Genomic DNA, 14,811 nt, shown 5'->3' with positions numbered 1-14,811 from the left:
TGTTTCACATATGATAGTATACATGTTTCAATGCCATTCTCCCAAATCATCCCATCCTCGCCCTCTCCCACATAGTCCAAAAGACTGTTCACGCCAGTCAGAATGGCTGCTGTTCAAAAGTCTACAAGCAAGAAATGCTGGAGAGGATGTGGAGAAAAGGGAACCCTCTTACACTGTTGGTGGGAATGCAAACTAGTACAGCCACTGTGGAGAACAGTGTGGAGATTCCTTAAAAAACTGGAAATAGAACTGCCATACGACCCAGTAATCGCACTCCTGGACATATACACCGAGGAAACCAGAATTGAAAGAGACACATGTACCCCCATGTTCATGGCAGCACTGTTTATAAAAAGTTTCCTTTTCTAACCCAACCCCTCTATTCCCCATGCCCCATGATCATGTTACAATATGTTATATTTGCTTTATACAATTTTATGACTTCTCATAAACTCCTGACAAAGAAATAAATGATCTCAGAAGCATCCTCCATAAACAATCCAGTTCTCTGCAGATAAATAAATTCATATATGACCAGTGAGGGAATAAAGAAATCAATGTCTGAATAGTATGGTAGTCGTGAATACAAAATGAGGGGAAAAGACAGTTTTAAATCTTAGATACAAACATCTAATTTCTCAAAGGTTTTGTTTCTTTCTTTTCTGAAGCAGTGAGGTTACTACTATACTGAATTCATTTGGTTAGAGTGGGAGTTGAATGAGAAAATGTTGCAGGAGGTAAGATCTGACATATTAAATATCCTGTGTATGGTATATCTTATGGTTACATCTCTCTACAAAGTTAATCCTTTGATCAGGGACAGAATGGAGTGTGACAAAAACCCCAAAATGTTCCCCGCCAACTTAGTCTTCAGGTCACTCTTCCAGTTTTCTAGAAAATTATATTTTAAATTAATTTTTTTCATTTTTGTGTTCACTTACAAAATACTAGTATATTCTAGACCTTCAAAATGGCAGCTGTAGATTTGACCCCCCATGTATTTCATAGAATGCTTTTATGCTTGTCTTTATGCTCAAATTGACTGCCAGCATCTTTACTTTTATTGTCAGTGGGGAAAAGCCAGAAGACATAAAACATAAATTATGTTCAAAAGAAGTTTCCACAGTGACACAAGTAGAGAGAAAAGTGAGTCACCATGGGACCAGGGAACACAGGGACATCTGTTCTCACCTGTGTTCCCACAGGAGGATCATTCCGGCGTCAGAAGACAGAACCATCAATCACAATAAATACAACTGCTCTTGATTTGAGCTTTGTTCATTTTATGAAGTGCCCGCTATATAACAGGTACTCAGCTAACCTCTGAGAATCTAAGATTTTAAGGCTTATTTCGGGTCCTCCTCTGAATTCAACCTTAAAATAACTGTAATATTATCAAGACTTTCCATAAAACCAGTTCTGCCTGCACAGATATTTAAAAGGCTGAAAAAGTCAAGTTCCGTTTTCAATTTGGTGTTTAGAACACAATACTCCATCAAAAACTTCATTTGAGGAATAAACACCACTTACTGTAGGCACATCCATACACTTCAATCCGCATCCCAATCCTGCCTTTGGGGTTCCAGGTTAAGGGGAGGAAGCGCAAGAATCTGGCTTCGAAGGTAGGCTGGAGTCTGTAGTGTACCACGCTGTCTGCATTTGTGTTTCCTGGAAAACCCTGAAAGAAAATAGAGAAAGGAATCAATGTGTCTGCATAATACTATCTTCCTGCTCTCACCTCGCAGGCTAATAATGAGCAAACAACGCTTCACTTTGCTAGTATGCAAATTCATGACTGCTTTAGAGCAACTCTGCTAACACTTGAGGCATGTGACAATCTCTCTTCAATGCCTGGATTAGTCATCATCATCTAAATTTTCCTTATTTGTAGGGTAGTTTAAGCTTCAATGGCACCATTAAACTGGCTATAAACCTGCTGCTTTTGAAGATTTGCTTTTAGAAAGTTGCTCAGGCCCCACCTAAATCATTTCCTAATCTCCAAGTAGTCAAGACACACAACCTCACTTTCAGGACAAATAAGCACAATGCCAGCTTGCAGGATGTACAAAAAGAATCCTAGACCCTAAAACTTGAGAGGTGGGGTCGGGGGATCTGACCAGTGTTCCAGTTCAAAACCCTTAACTTATAAATGCAAAAATGTTAGTTACTTAGACATGTCTGACTCTTTGCAATCCCAGGGACTGTAGCCTGCCAGACTCCTCTGTCCGTGGGATTTCCCAGGCAAGAATACTGGAGTGGGTTGCCATGCCCTCCTCCAGGGCATCTTCCCAACCCAGGGATTGAACCTGCATCCCCTGCACTGTAGGCAGATTCTTCACTGCTAATCCACCAATGCAAAACTCAAGCCTAAGAAAATGAAGAGTCTGTGCAGGCAGGACAGCTATTCTGCACTGTGGCCAGGACGAGATTGTGGGGATTCAAATTTTGATCTGTGTTCACTGTGCTTTATCAGGCTGCCCCAAGTTATCAGCATTTAGAAGGTGCTTGGGGAACCACACCAACACCACCTGCCACAAGATAAGAGGTGTGATTTCTCAACCGTGGGCATCTGCCTTCATGCTAGAAGGGGTCAGCATGAGAGCAAAGAAACTTGTTATAAGGAGTATGGCTTCTTTTTCATGGTGTTCTTTTTAATGTAAATATCAGAAAGCAGGGAAACCAAAAAATGAATGATATTGTTGTATACATATACATCAGTTATAGATGACTTATTCATTTTAAAAAGACTTACGTGTAGGCAAGCAAGCTTGCATAAACACAGCACAAACTCCAACATACAGGAAGTGCATTCCAATGCAACTTCTCCAATCATCCTGGCAAACCTCTCTTTAATATTGTTTACTGTTCTGCTGTTTAGTCACTTAGTTGTACCTGGCTCTTTGTGACCCCATGGACTGTAGCCCACCAGGATCCTCTGTCCATGGAATTTCCCAAGCAAGAATACTGAAGTGGGTTGCATTTCCTTCTTCAGAGGATCTTCCTCACCCAGGGATTAAATACACTTCTCCTGTTTGTCAGGTGGATTCTTTACTACTTCCCAGGCTTCCCACCTGGGAAGCCCAGAGTTTATTGTGCATTGCTACTGCTAAGTCACTTCAGTCGTGTCCAACTCTGTGTGACCCCATAGACGGAAGCCCACCAGGCTCCCCCGTCCCTGGGATTCTCCAGGCAAGAACACTAGAGTGGGTTGCCATTTCCTTCTCCAATGTGTGAAAGTGAAAAGTGAAAGTGAAGTCGCTCAGTCGTGTCCGACCCTTAGCGACCCCACAGACTACAGCCAACCAGGCTCCTCCATCCATGGGATTTTCTAGGCAAGAGTACTGGAGTGGCTTGCCATTGCCTTCTCTGAAGACATTGCGCATTAGCTCATGCTAAGTCACTTCATTCGTGTCTGACTCTTTGTGGCCCCGTGGACAGTAGCCCCTGTAGGCTTCTCTGTCCATGGGACTCTACAGACAAGAATACTGGAGTGGGTTGTCATTTCCTTCTCCAAAGGATCTTCCCAACCCAGAGATCAAACCTGCATTTCCTGCGGCTCCTGGATTGCAAGTGAATTCTTTACCACTAAGCCCCTGGGGAAGCCGCAGAGTTTACTGTACTTTAAAAAATGATGGGTGGGTTTCAGATTAAATGAATCTAGCTGCCTCCTATTATAGAATCTATTTTCCTCTCACCTCTGCCATCTTGCCAATCTTGGTACATTAACAACTGTACATCAATCTCCTGAAGTTTCATGACAAACTGAAAGACCATCACAAGTCATCTATAAAGAATTCCTTTTGTCTCTGCCTTCAAAAAGAAACCATGTGAAACCAAGTAGGATCACATGGGACCTTCCGAGAAGAGACTCCCCTGCACCATGCCCTCTACTTGTCTCCTATCTATAGCGAAACCTTAGCTTCCTAGGCCTTTCCTGAGTTCCAAAGAGTAAATTTAATCAGAAATGAAAAATGCAAAAAAAAAAAGAATCAAATAAAGCAAAATAATAAGTTTAGCCATTAAAGTTAAAGACCTTTAGTACCTCCTCAAGGGCTATAGATATTATTTTGAGCCATGTCCTTTGAGCTGTTCTGAAAATATAAAAACCTCCACCAGGTGGAAGAAGTTAACTGTATGTTGCCCATAAGCACATAGATCCCAGACTGGCTGGAATCAGAAGGTTGATGATGTTGACTCCTGATTATCTCATCACCAACCAATCAGAAGAATGTCCATGAGCTGATCACATACCTTACAACCCCTTTTCCTTACCTGTCTTTAAAAATCTTCCCCTGAAAGCCATTGGGGAGATTGGGTCTTTTTAAAAATACATATATATTTATTTTTAATTGAAGTATAATTGGTTTACAGTATTGTATTGGTTTCTGCCAAACATCAACATGGTTTGAGTTCTCTGAGTCATACAGTAAATTCTCATTGGCTATCTATTTTATATATGTTAATATATGCTTGCATGTTACTGTCTCCAAACATCCCACCCTCTCCTTCCTCCCACCTCCACTGTGTCCATAAGTCTGTTCTCTATGTTTGTCTCCACTGCTGCCCTGCAAATAATTTCATCAGTACCATCTTTCTAGATTCCATATATATAATATTAATCACTCTTTAAGCACTACCTACCGGGACTCCTTGCTTGGCACCCGGCAATTAATGCTTTACTTTCCTTCACCACAACTCAATGTCAGTAGACTGGCTTTACTGCATGTGGGCAAGTGGACCCAAGTTTGGTAATACAATTGCAGGGTTCCTCTTTCTCTCCACCTGAGCCCTGGGACCTGTTATAGCCTCCAATGAACCAGGACTTTTACCAGCTCTTTCCACCTTGAGCATTTTAGAGTCACAAGGCCCAGTTTCTGTGCATAAAACTCTATATCTCTTTTTAAAATTGTTTCCATTGATTCTTCATGATATTCTTAACCAATTTTCCCAGGTGGTCTATGCTCCAGGGAAGCCATAACCACCTAAGGTACTCCTAAGTGTAACACAGAATCTTAACAGAAAACGCTGTCCCATCTAAGGAGCTGACCAGTTTAAGCTCTGAAAACAAAGAGTAAGGCCTCTTAGTTATATGTGTCTCTTTTGAAATCTACTGTCAAATGTTAAAGCTATCTAAATTCCACCAATTTTTTGGAACCCATAATCAAAACATAAAACGTAGAGTTATTTTGGGGTGGGCTACCTTCAAATTCTGCACTCTTTGATCTCACAAAATTTTATTATTCAGAAATCAAAGATGTCACACAACAGACCTCCATTTAATAATAATAAACTCAGGGAACAAAAAGAGGTTGATGCTTTCTCATGCTCACTTGCAGTAGAGGGACAAACCCACTTAACCATGCAGTTAATACAAACAGCCAGATGTATTTATGCCACCAAAGAGCAAGACTCCTTAAATCAACCAGGAATGGTATCTGCTTAGTTATTTAGCTTTACAAAATACTGGGCCAGGTTTAACAACCAGATCAAACCAAGCTAAATTGGTAATCAAGTTTGTGAACCATCACCATCAGGGAGATTTCCTTGGTATAAACAAATGAAAATAAGAAAAGAGAAGGCTCAAATGTAATGAGAATGCATATTCCAGAGTTTGTGGTGCTGCTTCTTGGCTGATGAATGAAATGCCACCATAAGGTCATTTGATTATCTTGTTCAATGAAAGTAAAATCTTTGACCTATATCATCTTTTCTTTCAAATGTTAACAACTGCTACTCCAAAGATCAGGTAAACCTTTTTTACCACCTCTCTACTCCAAAGAAGAACTCAACAACATCCACTCCCCAACTTTATATTGGACCCCAAGCTGATATGTGTAAAGTAGCATTTTCTCAGCTCCACCACTGCCTAGGATGTGGTACTAAGCTGATATTGTCTGTTGCAAGTCACAGTTCTCTTGTCTACAAAACCAGTTTGATAAAATGTACTCTAAAGTTTGGAGTACTAATTGAGAAAAATGTCTGAAATGTAAGCCACTCACTGCCTACCTATAGGTAAACGCTCCAAAAGTCATGGCTGTGAGGACTATGGCCGTGGATGATATTGCTGCATCTGGCAGAGACAGCTCATCTGTCAGACTCTGCAAGCTGTTCTTAATATTTTATCTGAGGTTCAATATCCAAGCACTTGCATGTGTGTGCTCAGTCGTGTCCAACTCTTTGTGACTCCAAGGACTGTAGCCCACCAGGATCTTCAGTCCATGGAATTTTCCAGGCAAGAATCCTAGAGTAGGTTGCCATTTCCTTCTCCATAGTATCTATGACATCCAGGTAAACTGGAAAGGAACATCACTTTCTACATTCACTGTAATTCCAACATTATAATTGAAGCTAAGAAGTTAAGTTGATATTTATTTTAGCATAGCTAAGAAATGAAATTATTTGCTAGGAATGATATTTAATTTCTTAAATTTTCTTTATACATTATTATTTTCTTTATACTTCTTTCTGAAGTACTCTGTTTATTGAATACAAACGGTATTTCAGATTGGTATGATGATAATGCTCTACAACAAAAGGGATTTCTCTTTTTGTTTTATTGAAATTTAAGGCAGAATACTCTTTGAGAAATACTTCAAGTGAGAATAATAAATGCTAATAGTCTATGAATAGAGGAGCTTAAGAACTTACTGTTTACAATTTCTGTGATCTGCATACAAAACATTCACTATATGTGATTTTAATCCTAATCAATATTTGGATTGTATGTATGTATGTATTATACATACATGTGGGCTTCCCTGGTAGCTCAGCTGGTAAAGAATCTGCCTGCAATGCAGGAGGTCCTGGTTCGATTTCTGGGTCTGGAAGATCCCCTGGAGAAGGGATAGGCTACATACTCCAGTATTCATGTGCTTCCCTGGTGGCTCAGATGGTAAAGAATCTGCCTGCAATGCAGAAGACCTGGGTTCAATCCCTGGTTTGGGAAGATCCCCAGGAGGAGGGAATGGCAACCCACTCCAATATTCTTGCCCGAAGAATTTTCATGGACAAAGGAGTCTGGTGGACTATGGTCACAAAGAGTCAGACATGACTGAGTGACTAAGCACAGCACATACATACCCGTACCCATATGATTATCTTAAATCATTCTAATTTTAGGAAATTACACTATTTTGTCTTATACAGAACTATTAATAGTTCCTTTGCAAATAAATAAATGATACATTTCTTTAAGATACAGAAATTTAAGTGAAATTAATTTAGAGTAAAACGTATCTCTAGTAACACTCCACTCTGACATCTGGAGTTTATTACTGAAATGATCTCCTATTTTTTACTAAGCTGACACTTACTCTTTTTTAAATGTGGCTTAATCTATCATTATATAATTTTGCTTTTGTGTTTCCAGAACAGACATAAATGTACAGGCTGAGCACAGAATGTCAGGAACAAAGGCCTACTCTTGCCTTGTTCTAACAAGTAAAAAAATGAAGCTTGTAGGAATAAGATTCTTTACCAGCTGAGCTACCAGGGAAGCCACTGGAGCAGCAGCTATGTGGTGCTGGAGCGACTTTGAGGAGATATCCCACTTCCAAAGACAAAGGAGAAGCCCAGCAAGGCGGTTCAGTTCAGTTCAGTTCAGTCGCTCAGTCGTGTCCGACTCTTTGCGACCCCATGAATCACAGCACGTCAGGGGCGAAATCACGTTTAGAATCAATCATCACCACCAGAGAAGCTCAGAGGCTTCAAACATACCCTGTGCGCACCAGGACCCAGAGACCCACAGAACCTGAGCCGGAGCTGTATGTGAGTGTCTCCTGAGGAGGCGCGGGTCAGACGGCTACAGGGGCAGGGGCTCTGGGTGCAGCAGACCTAGGTGTGGCATAAGCCCTCTTGAAGGAGGTCGCCATCAACCCCACCAAAGAGCCACCAGAACTTACACAGGAGTGGGGAAACAGACTCTGGGAAGGCACAAACAGAACCTTGTGCACACCAGACCCAGGAGAAGGGAGCAGTGACCCCACAAGAGACTGACCCAGACTTGCCCATGAGTGTCCAGGAGTCTCTGGCGGAGGCGTGGGTTGGCAGTGGCCTGCTGCAGGGTTGGGGGCACTGAGTGTAGCATTCATTGTCATTATCTTCATTACCTCCACCAGAGTTTGGCCTCAGGTCAAATAGCAGGCAGGGGACACAGCCCCAACCTTCAACAGAATATTGGATTAAAGCTTTACTGAGCATGGCCCCACCCATCAGAACAAGACCCAGTTTCCCCTTCAGTCAGTCTCTCCCACCAGGAAGCTTACATAAGCCTCTTATCCTTCTCCATCAGAGGGCAGACAGACTTAAAACCACAATCACAGAAAACTAACCAATCTGATCACATGGACCACAGCCTTGTCTAACTCAATTAAACTGTAAGCCATGCCATGTAGGGCCACCTAAGACGGAAGGATCATATTGGAGAGTTCTGACAAAACGTGGTCCACTGGAGAAGGGAATGGCAAACCACTTCAGTATTCTTGCCTTAAAAACCCCATGAATAGTATGAAAAGGCAAAAATATAGGAAACTGAAAGATGAACTCCCCAGGTCGTTAGGTGCCCAATATGCTACTGGAGATCAGTGGAGAACTAACTCCCAAAAGAATAAAAAGATGGAGCCAAAGTAAACACAACACCCAGGTGTGAATGTGACTGGTGATGGAAGTAAAGTCTGATGCTGTAAAGAGCAATATTGCATAGGAACCTGGAATGTTAGGTCCAAGAATCAAGGCAAATTGGAAGTGGTCAAATAGGAGATGGCAAGAGTGAACATGGACATTTTAGGAATCAGTGAACTAAAATGGACCAGAATGGGTGAATTTAATTCAGATGACCATTATATCTACTACTGTGGGCAAGAATCCCTTAGAAGAAATGGAGTAGCCATCATAGTCAACAAAAGAGTCCAAAAGGCAGTACTTGGATGCAATATCAAAAAAGATAGAATGATCTCTGTTCATGTCCAAGGCAAACCATCCAATACCATAGTAATCCAAGTCTATGCCCAGACCAATAATGCTGAAGAAGCTGAAGTTGAACAGTTCTATGAAGACCTACAAGACCTTCTAGAACTAATACCCCCAAAAATATGTCCTTTCCATTATAAGGGACTGGAATGCAAAAGTAAGAAGTCAAGAGATACCTGGAGTAAGGGGCAAATTTGGCCTTGGAGTACAGAATGAAGCAGGGCAAAGGCTAACAGAGTTTTGCCAAGAGAACGCACTGGTCATAGCAAACACCCTCTTCTAACAACACAAAAGAAGACTCTACACATGGACATCACTAGATGGTCAATACTGAAATCAGACTGATTATATTCTTTGCAGCCAAAGATGGAGAAGCTCTATTCAGTCAGCAGAAACAAGACTGGGGGCTGACTGTGGCTTAGATCATGAACTCCTTATTGCCAAATTCAGACTTAAATTGAAGAAAGTAGGGAAAACCACTAGACCATTCAGGTGTGACCTAAATCAAATCCCTTATGACTAAACAGTGGACGTGACAAATAGATTCAAGGGATCAGATCTGATAGAGTGCCTGAAGAACTACAGATGGAGATTCATGATATTGTACAGGAGGCAATGATCAAGACCATCCCCAAGAAAAAGAAACGCAAAAAGGAAAAATGGTTGTCTGAGTAGACCTTACAAACAGCTGTGAAGAGAAGCAAGAGGCAAAGGAGAAAAGGAAAGATATACCCATTTGAATGCAGAGTTCCAAAGAATAGCAAGGAGAGATAAGAAAGCCTTCCTCTGCAATTAATGCAAAGAAATAGAAGAAAACAATAGAAAGGGAAAGACTAAAGATCTCTTCAAGAAAATTACAGATACCAAGGGAACATTTCAGGCAAAGATGGGCACAATTAAGGACAGAAATGGTATGGACCTAAACAGAAGCAGATGATATTAAGAAAAGGTGGCAAGAATACACAGAAGAAAGGAGTATGTCTAGGCTGTATATTGTAACCCAGCTTATTTAACTTATATGAAGAGTACATCATGCGAAATGCCAAGTTAGATGAAGTACAAGCTGAAATCAAGATTGTGGAAGAAATATCAATAACCTCAGATATGCAGATGACACCACCCTAATGGCAGATAGCGAAGAGGAGCTAAAGAGCCTCTTGATGAATGTGAAAGAGAAAAGTTAAAAAGCTGACTGAAAACACAACATTCAAAAAATGAAGACCATGGCATCCAGACCCATCACTTCATGGCAAAAAGATGGGGAAACAGTGGAAACAATGACAGAATTTATTTTCTTGGGCTCCAAAATCACTACAGATGGTGATTGCAACCATAAAATTAAAAGACTCTTGCTCCTTGGAAGAAAAGCTATAACAAAATACACAGCATATTAAAAAGCAGAGACATTACTTTGTCAACAAAGGTCTGTCTAGTCAAAGCTATGGTTTTTCCAGTATCTCTCACATCCACATGGATGTGAGAGTTGGACCATAAAAAAGGCTGAGTGCTGAAGAATTGATGCTTTTGAATTGTGGTGTTGGATAAGACTCTTGAGAGTCTCTTGGACAGCAAGGAGATCAAACCAGTTAATCCTAAAAGAAATCAGTCCTGAATATTCATTGGAAAGACTGATGCTGAAGCTCCAATACTCTGTCAACCTGATGCCAAGAGCCAACTCATTAGAAAAGACCTTGATGCTGGGAAAGACTGAAGGCAGGAGGAGAAGGGGGCAACAGAGGATGAGATGGTTGGATGGCATCACTGACTTTGAGGGACATGAGTTCGAGCAAGGACAGGGAAGTCTGGCGTGCTACAGTCCATGGTGTTGCAAAGAGTTGGACACAACTGAACAACTGAACAGTAACAACAATTAAGAACAAACATTGATAAAGTTTTCGGTCTCCACAAGCATGTTCTTTCACTATGCATGAAAGTGACTGAAATCTGTGGCTTGGGATCCACTCACATGCTATAATAGTGTTTCCAAAATAATTTATTTAGAAATTGATGACATTTCTGAAAAGCTTCTAAGTCCCCATTTAGTTTGCTTAGCAATCACATCAGTGGCATCTAAACAAACATGAAATAAAATTGGTAAGAAGCTCTTGCAAAGCCAATGTCTCTGGTGTAATGTGAGTCATCACAATTCTGTTGAATGACCTTCAAGATGCCTGTAATGCATTCATCATTTTAAGTTTGAAGTATTTGTGTCTTAAGAAAGATTTTTATCAATTCTTTATTTTAAGATGTGAGAGGCACCGTTTATAGAAATAGGTCTCAATGCACTAGAAATAAATGAAGACTGTCTCTACTCTGTGCCAACAGGAATTCAGGCATCCATAATTCAAGCACAATGTTAACTGTATTTTGCCACCCCTGAGGTAAAGGGTAGGATGTTGCTGGGATGAAGAGGCTGCACAGGAATCCCCAAGTTCTAATTCTGACCTTTTTAATTGCTGGACTATGAACAAAACATTTTACATTCCTAACTCTCAGCTTCTTCATGAGTAATGTGGAAATAGCAATAATTGTTCAAAATAATAATACTTTGTCCATGTTATCTCCAGACACTCATATAATTGGACCATGAAAAAGTTGTACTCAATAGCTTTAAAACAAGTGTTAGCAAAGTGATACAGTCATATATATATATATATATATATATGAATTAACAAAAGCAGTTCCCGTCTTTTGATGGTGTGCTCATGGTTTATAAAAAAAAAAATGTTCTTGTTAATTATTTTTAGTATCTTCATGAACTGCAAAATAGTACATTATTTATACATGAATAAAATTGAGGAAAGTATCCTTCTTTCACTTTAGTTTTATAAAGTGAGCTGAAAATTCAGTAACATGGTTCATGATGTCAAATATGTGACCTGGACTGATTACTCACTCCTTGAGACTTCAGTTCATCCAAAGAAGGGTGCTTTGTACCAGAGGAACTCTAAAGTATTCCCTTGCATAGATACGTTTACCTCAACATGTTCCAGAAAATAAGAGAATAATCTCTGCTTCTGCTTGATTAAGCAAACATCTACCTAAAGTACACTTAAAACATTTTTTTTCCAAACATTTATATAATATATTCTGCCATGAAAATGTCAGGTTGTGGTCAATGTGTTGGGAAAAGTATGTGTGTGTGCGTGTTCAGTTGCTTCAGCATGTCTGACTCTTTGTGACCCCATGAATTATAGCCCTCCGCTCTCCTCTGGCCATGAGATTCTCTACACAAGAATATTAGAGTGGGATGTCATGTCCTCCCAGGGGATCTTCCTGACCCAGGGATCAAACTTGTACCTCCTGCATTTCCTGCATTGCAGGTGGATTCTTTTATCCACTGAGTCACCTGGGAAGTCCGGGAAAAGTATGCACATATTTTCAGTTTTGGTTTACAGCCTCCTGGTGGAAGCAAGTCACCAAGAAAAAAAACAAAGCAAAAACAAAGCCAAAAGAGACAGCCATCTCCATGGGTCCCACCACCTTCTCCTGCAGCAAGAGGGAACCTAGCTGCCCCATAGCGAAGCACAGCTACACCACACAGGAATCCACAGCATCTGGGCCTGGAATAATCCAAAAACCAGGGCTGATGCAGGTATGCGAAATGAAGTCCTAAATGCTACTTTTAATTGACTTGCTTTTGTTAACCACTGTATTGTTTAAACAGCAATGTAAGAATTAAAGAAATATCATTGAAATCAAATATTTTTCAAACACATTGCTAAAGTTACGGATTTTTACTGTTTCTTCCCTCATGCTTGAAATATTAATCTAGGATGAAAGATGGACTTCCCAGGGGGCGCTAAAGAACCCACCTGCCAATGCAGGAGGCACAAGAAATGTGGGTTCGATCCCTTGGTCAGGAAGATCCCCTAGAGAAGGAAATGGCAACCCACTTCAGTGTTCTTGCCTGGGAAATCACATGGACAGAGGAGCCTAATGGGCTACAGTCCATAGGACCGCAAGAATCAGATATGATTTGGCAACTAAATCACCAGGATGAAAGACAAGTCACCCTTCCTGTGCATCAAAAGCACAGGCCAAGCTTCTCACTATTCTTTCTTTCGCAATCTTTCTAAATGATCTGGAAGAAAACATTTTAGAAGACATTTGGAAACATGTTTGGGAAGGGGACAAAGAGGTTGAAAAGAGATTTTAAAAAAGCCAGGAAAAATTATTTCCAGTGACATTAAGATCATATTTTTAAAATCAATGTATTGTTATTGAAAACAGTGCCAGAACACTGCAAATAAGACTACATGTAATTTGATACATGTGCACACATTTAATTTTGACAAACAAACTAGCTTCCAATATTTCAAGAGTAACCTACAAGAATAAAATGTAGTTAGTGTTATAAGGAATGCCTCAAATGAGTGTTGGATGGTATGCATATTCTACGGGTAGCTTTAAGGAATCAACTAAAGTAACAAAGTTAAAGGAATTAAAGTATTTAACTCTGAGTGTAGATCATTTTGAGACTATTGGGATAATAGCACTAGCCCAGTGGCCTGCTATATACATTGAAAATAGTAATATGTAAATTGGGTGATTTGTATAGAATTAGGAAGATTTCCATTAAGAAGTCCTGTTGACTTAAAGTGATACCAAAATGAGTTTAGTTCAACATTGCTGCTGCTAAGTCACTTCAGTCGTGTCTGACTGTGTGTGACCCCACAGACGGCAGCCTACCAGGCTGCCCCGTCCCTGGGATTCTCCAGGCAAGAACACTGAAGTGGGTTGCCATTTCCTTCTCCAATGTGTGAAAGCGAAAATGTAGTTCAACATTTTTTTTTTTTGAAGTCTCTCAGTCGTGTCTGACTCTTTGCGACCCCGTGGACTGTAGCCTACTAGGCTTCTCTGTCCATGGGATTCTCCAGGCAAGAATATTGGAGTGGGTTACCATTTCCCTTCTTCAGGGGATCTTCCCAACCCAGGGATCGAACCTGGGTCTCCCGCATTGGAGGCATACGCTTTAACCTTTGAGCCACTAAGGAAGCCCCATTAACATACTTCAAATGGTAGGGAATGGGCCCAGTGCATGCCACCCCCAAATTTATAGGTTGAAATCTTAATCCCCAGTATCACAGCCTGTGACTGAATTTGAAAAAAGGGTCATTAAAGATGTGACTAACAGTAAAACGAGGCCATTAGCATCAGTCCTAATTCAATCTGACGTGTCCTTACTAGAAGAGGAAGTCTGAACACAGAGAGGAATCAGGGAAGCCTGCACGCAGAGGAAAGACCAATGGTTAGGAGCACACAAGAAGGCAGACGTTTGTTAGCCATGCAGAGAGGTCTCAGTAAAAACAACCCTGTCAACACCTTAGTCTGGGACTTCTAGCCACGAGAAGTGTGAAAGCACGATTTCTGTTGTTTAAACTATCTGAATGTGGTATTTTGTGACCATAGGTGGAGCAAAATAATACTCTTAGCTTCTGGACTGGGCTCTGGTGGTCTTGCAGAGTGACTTGGATCAGTGAGTCCCTTATGGACTTCTTATTTCTACAGGAGTATGAAAAAGATGTAAGAAATTTGAGATTGTTCAGTTCTATGCCATATACTTTACAGACGAGATTGAAGCACAGAGATATTAATATCATTTATGAATTCTTCTCCCACTGGAATATCTTGAAGAAATATTTTTCTTCTCTTCCATATCTGTAAATCAGTACTTTCTAAAACAAATCTCTTAAACTTCTTAGAAGCTTATTCTTTATCAAATTTTACTTTAGTTGCAAGAAATACTGAAAATCTTTAACAAGTAAAGCTAGAAATTGCAGAATTTCAAAACCATCACATTTCTACAAACCTTTAACATATATATGACACTCCTTAGCTATC

General features: G+C 40.4%; 1 protein-coding gene across 3 annotated transcripts in view; it reads right to left on the bottom strand.

Annotated features, from left to right (window-relative positions):
* The window catches only part of LOC129557341 (contactin-associated protein-like 3), a 226,172-nt gene that overhangs the window by 121,507 nt on the left and 89,854 nt on the right, over positions 1 to 14,811 (bottom strand). For all 3 annotated transcript variants that reach the window (XM_088837704.1, XM_055427898.2, XM_088837703.1), the window contains one exon: positions 1,531 to 1,678. In XM_088837704.1, coding sequence (XP_088693830.1) covers positions 1,531 to 1,678 — 148 coding nt within the window. The remainder of the gene's footprint in view (positions 1 to 1,530; positions 1,679 to 14,811) is intronic.

This window comes from Moschus berezovskii, chromosome 7 (assembly GCF_049115385.1).
Source record: "Moschus berezovskii isolate FMDL1 chromosome 7, NW_MosBer_1.0, whole genome shotgun sequence".
NCBI lineage: Eukaryota > Metazoa > Chordata > Mammalia > Artiodactyla > Moschidae > Moschus > Moschus berezovskii.
Note: the sequence above shows the minus strand (reverse complement) of the source record. Positions and strands in the feature narration are given on the sequence as shown.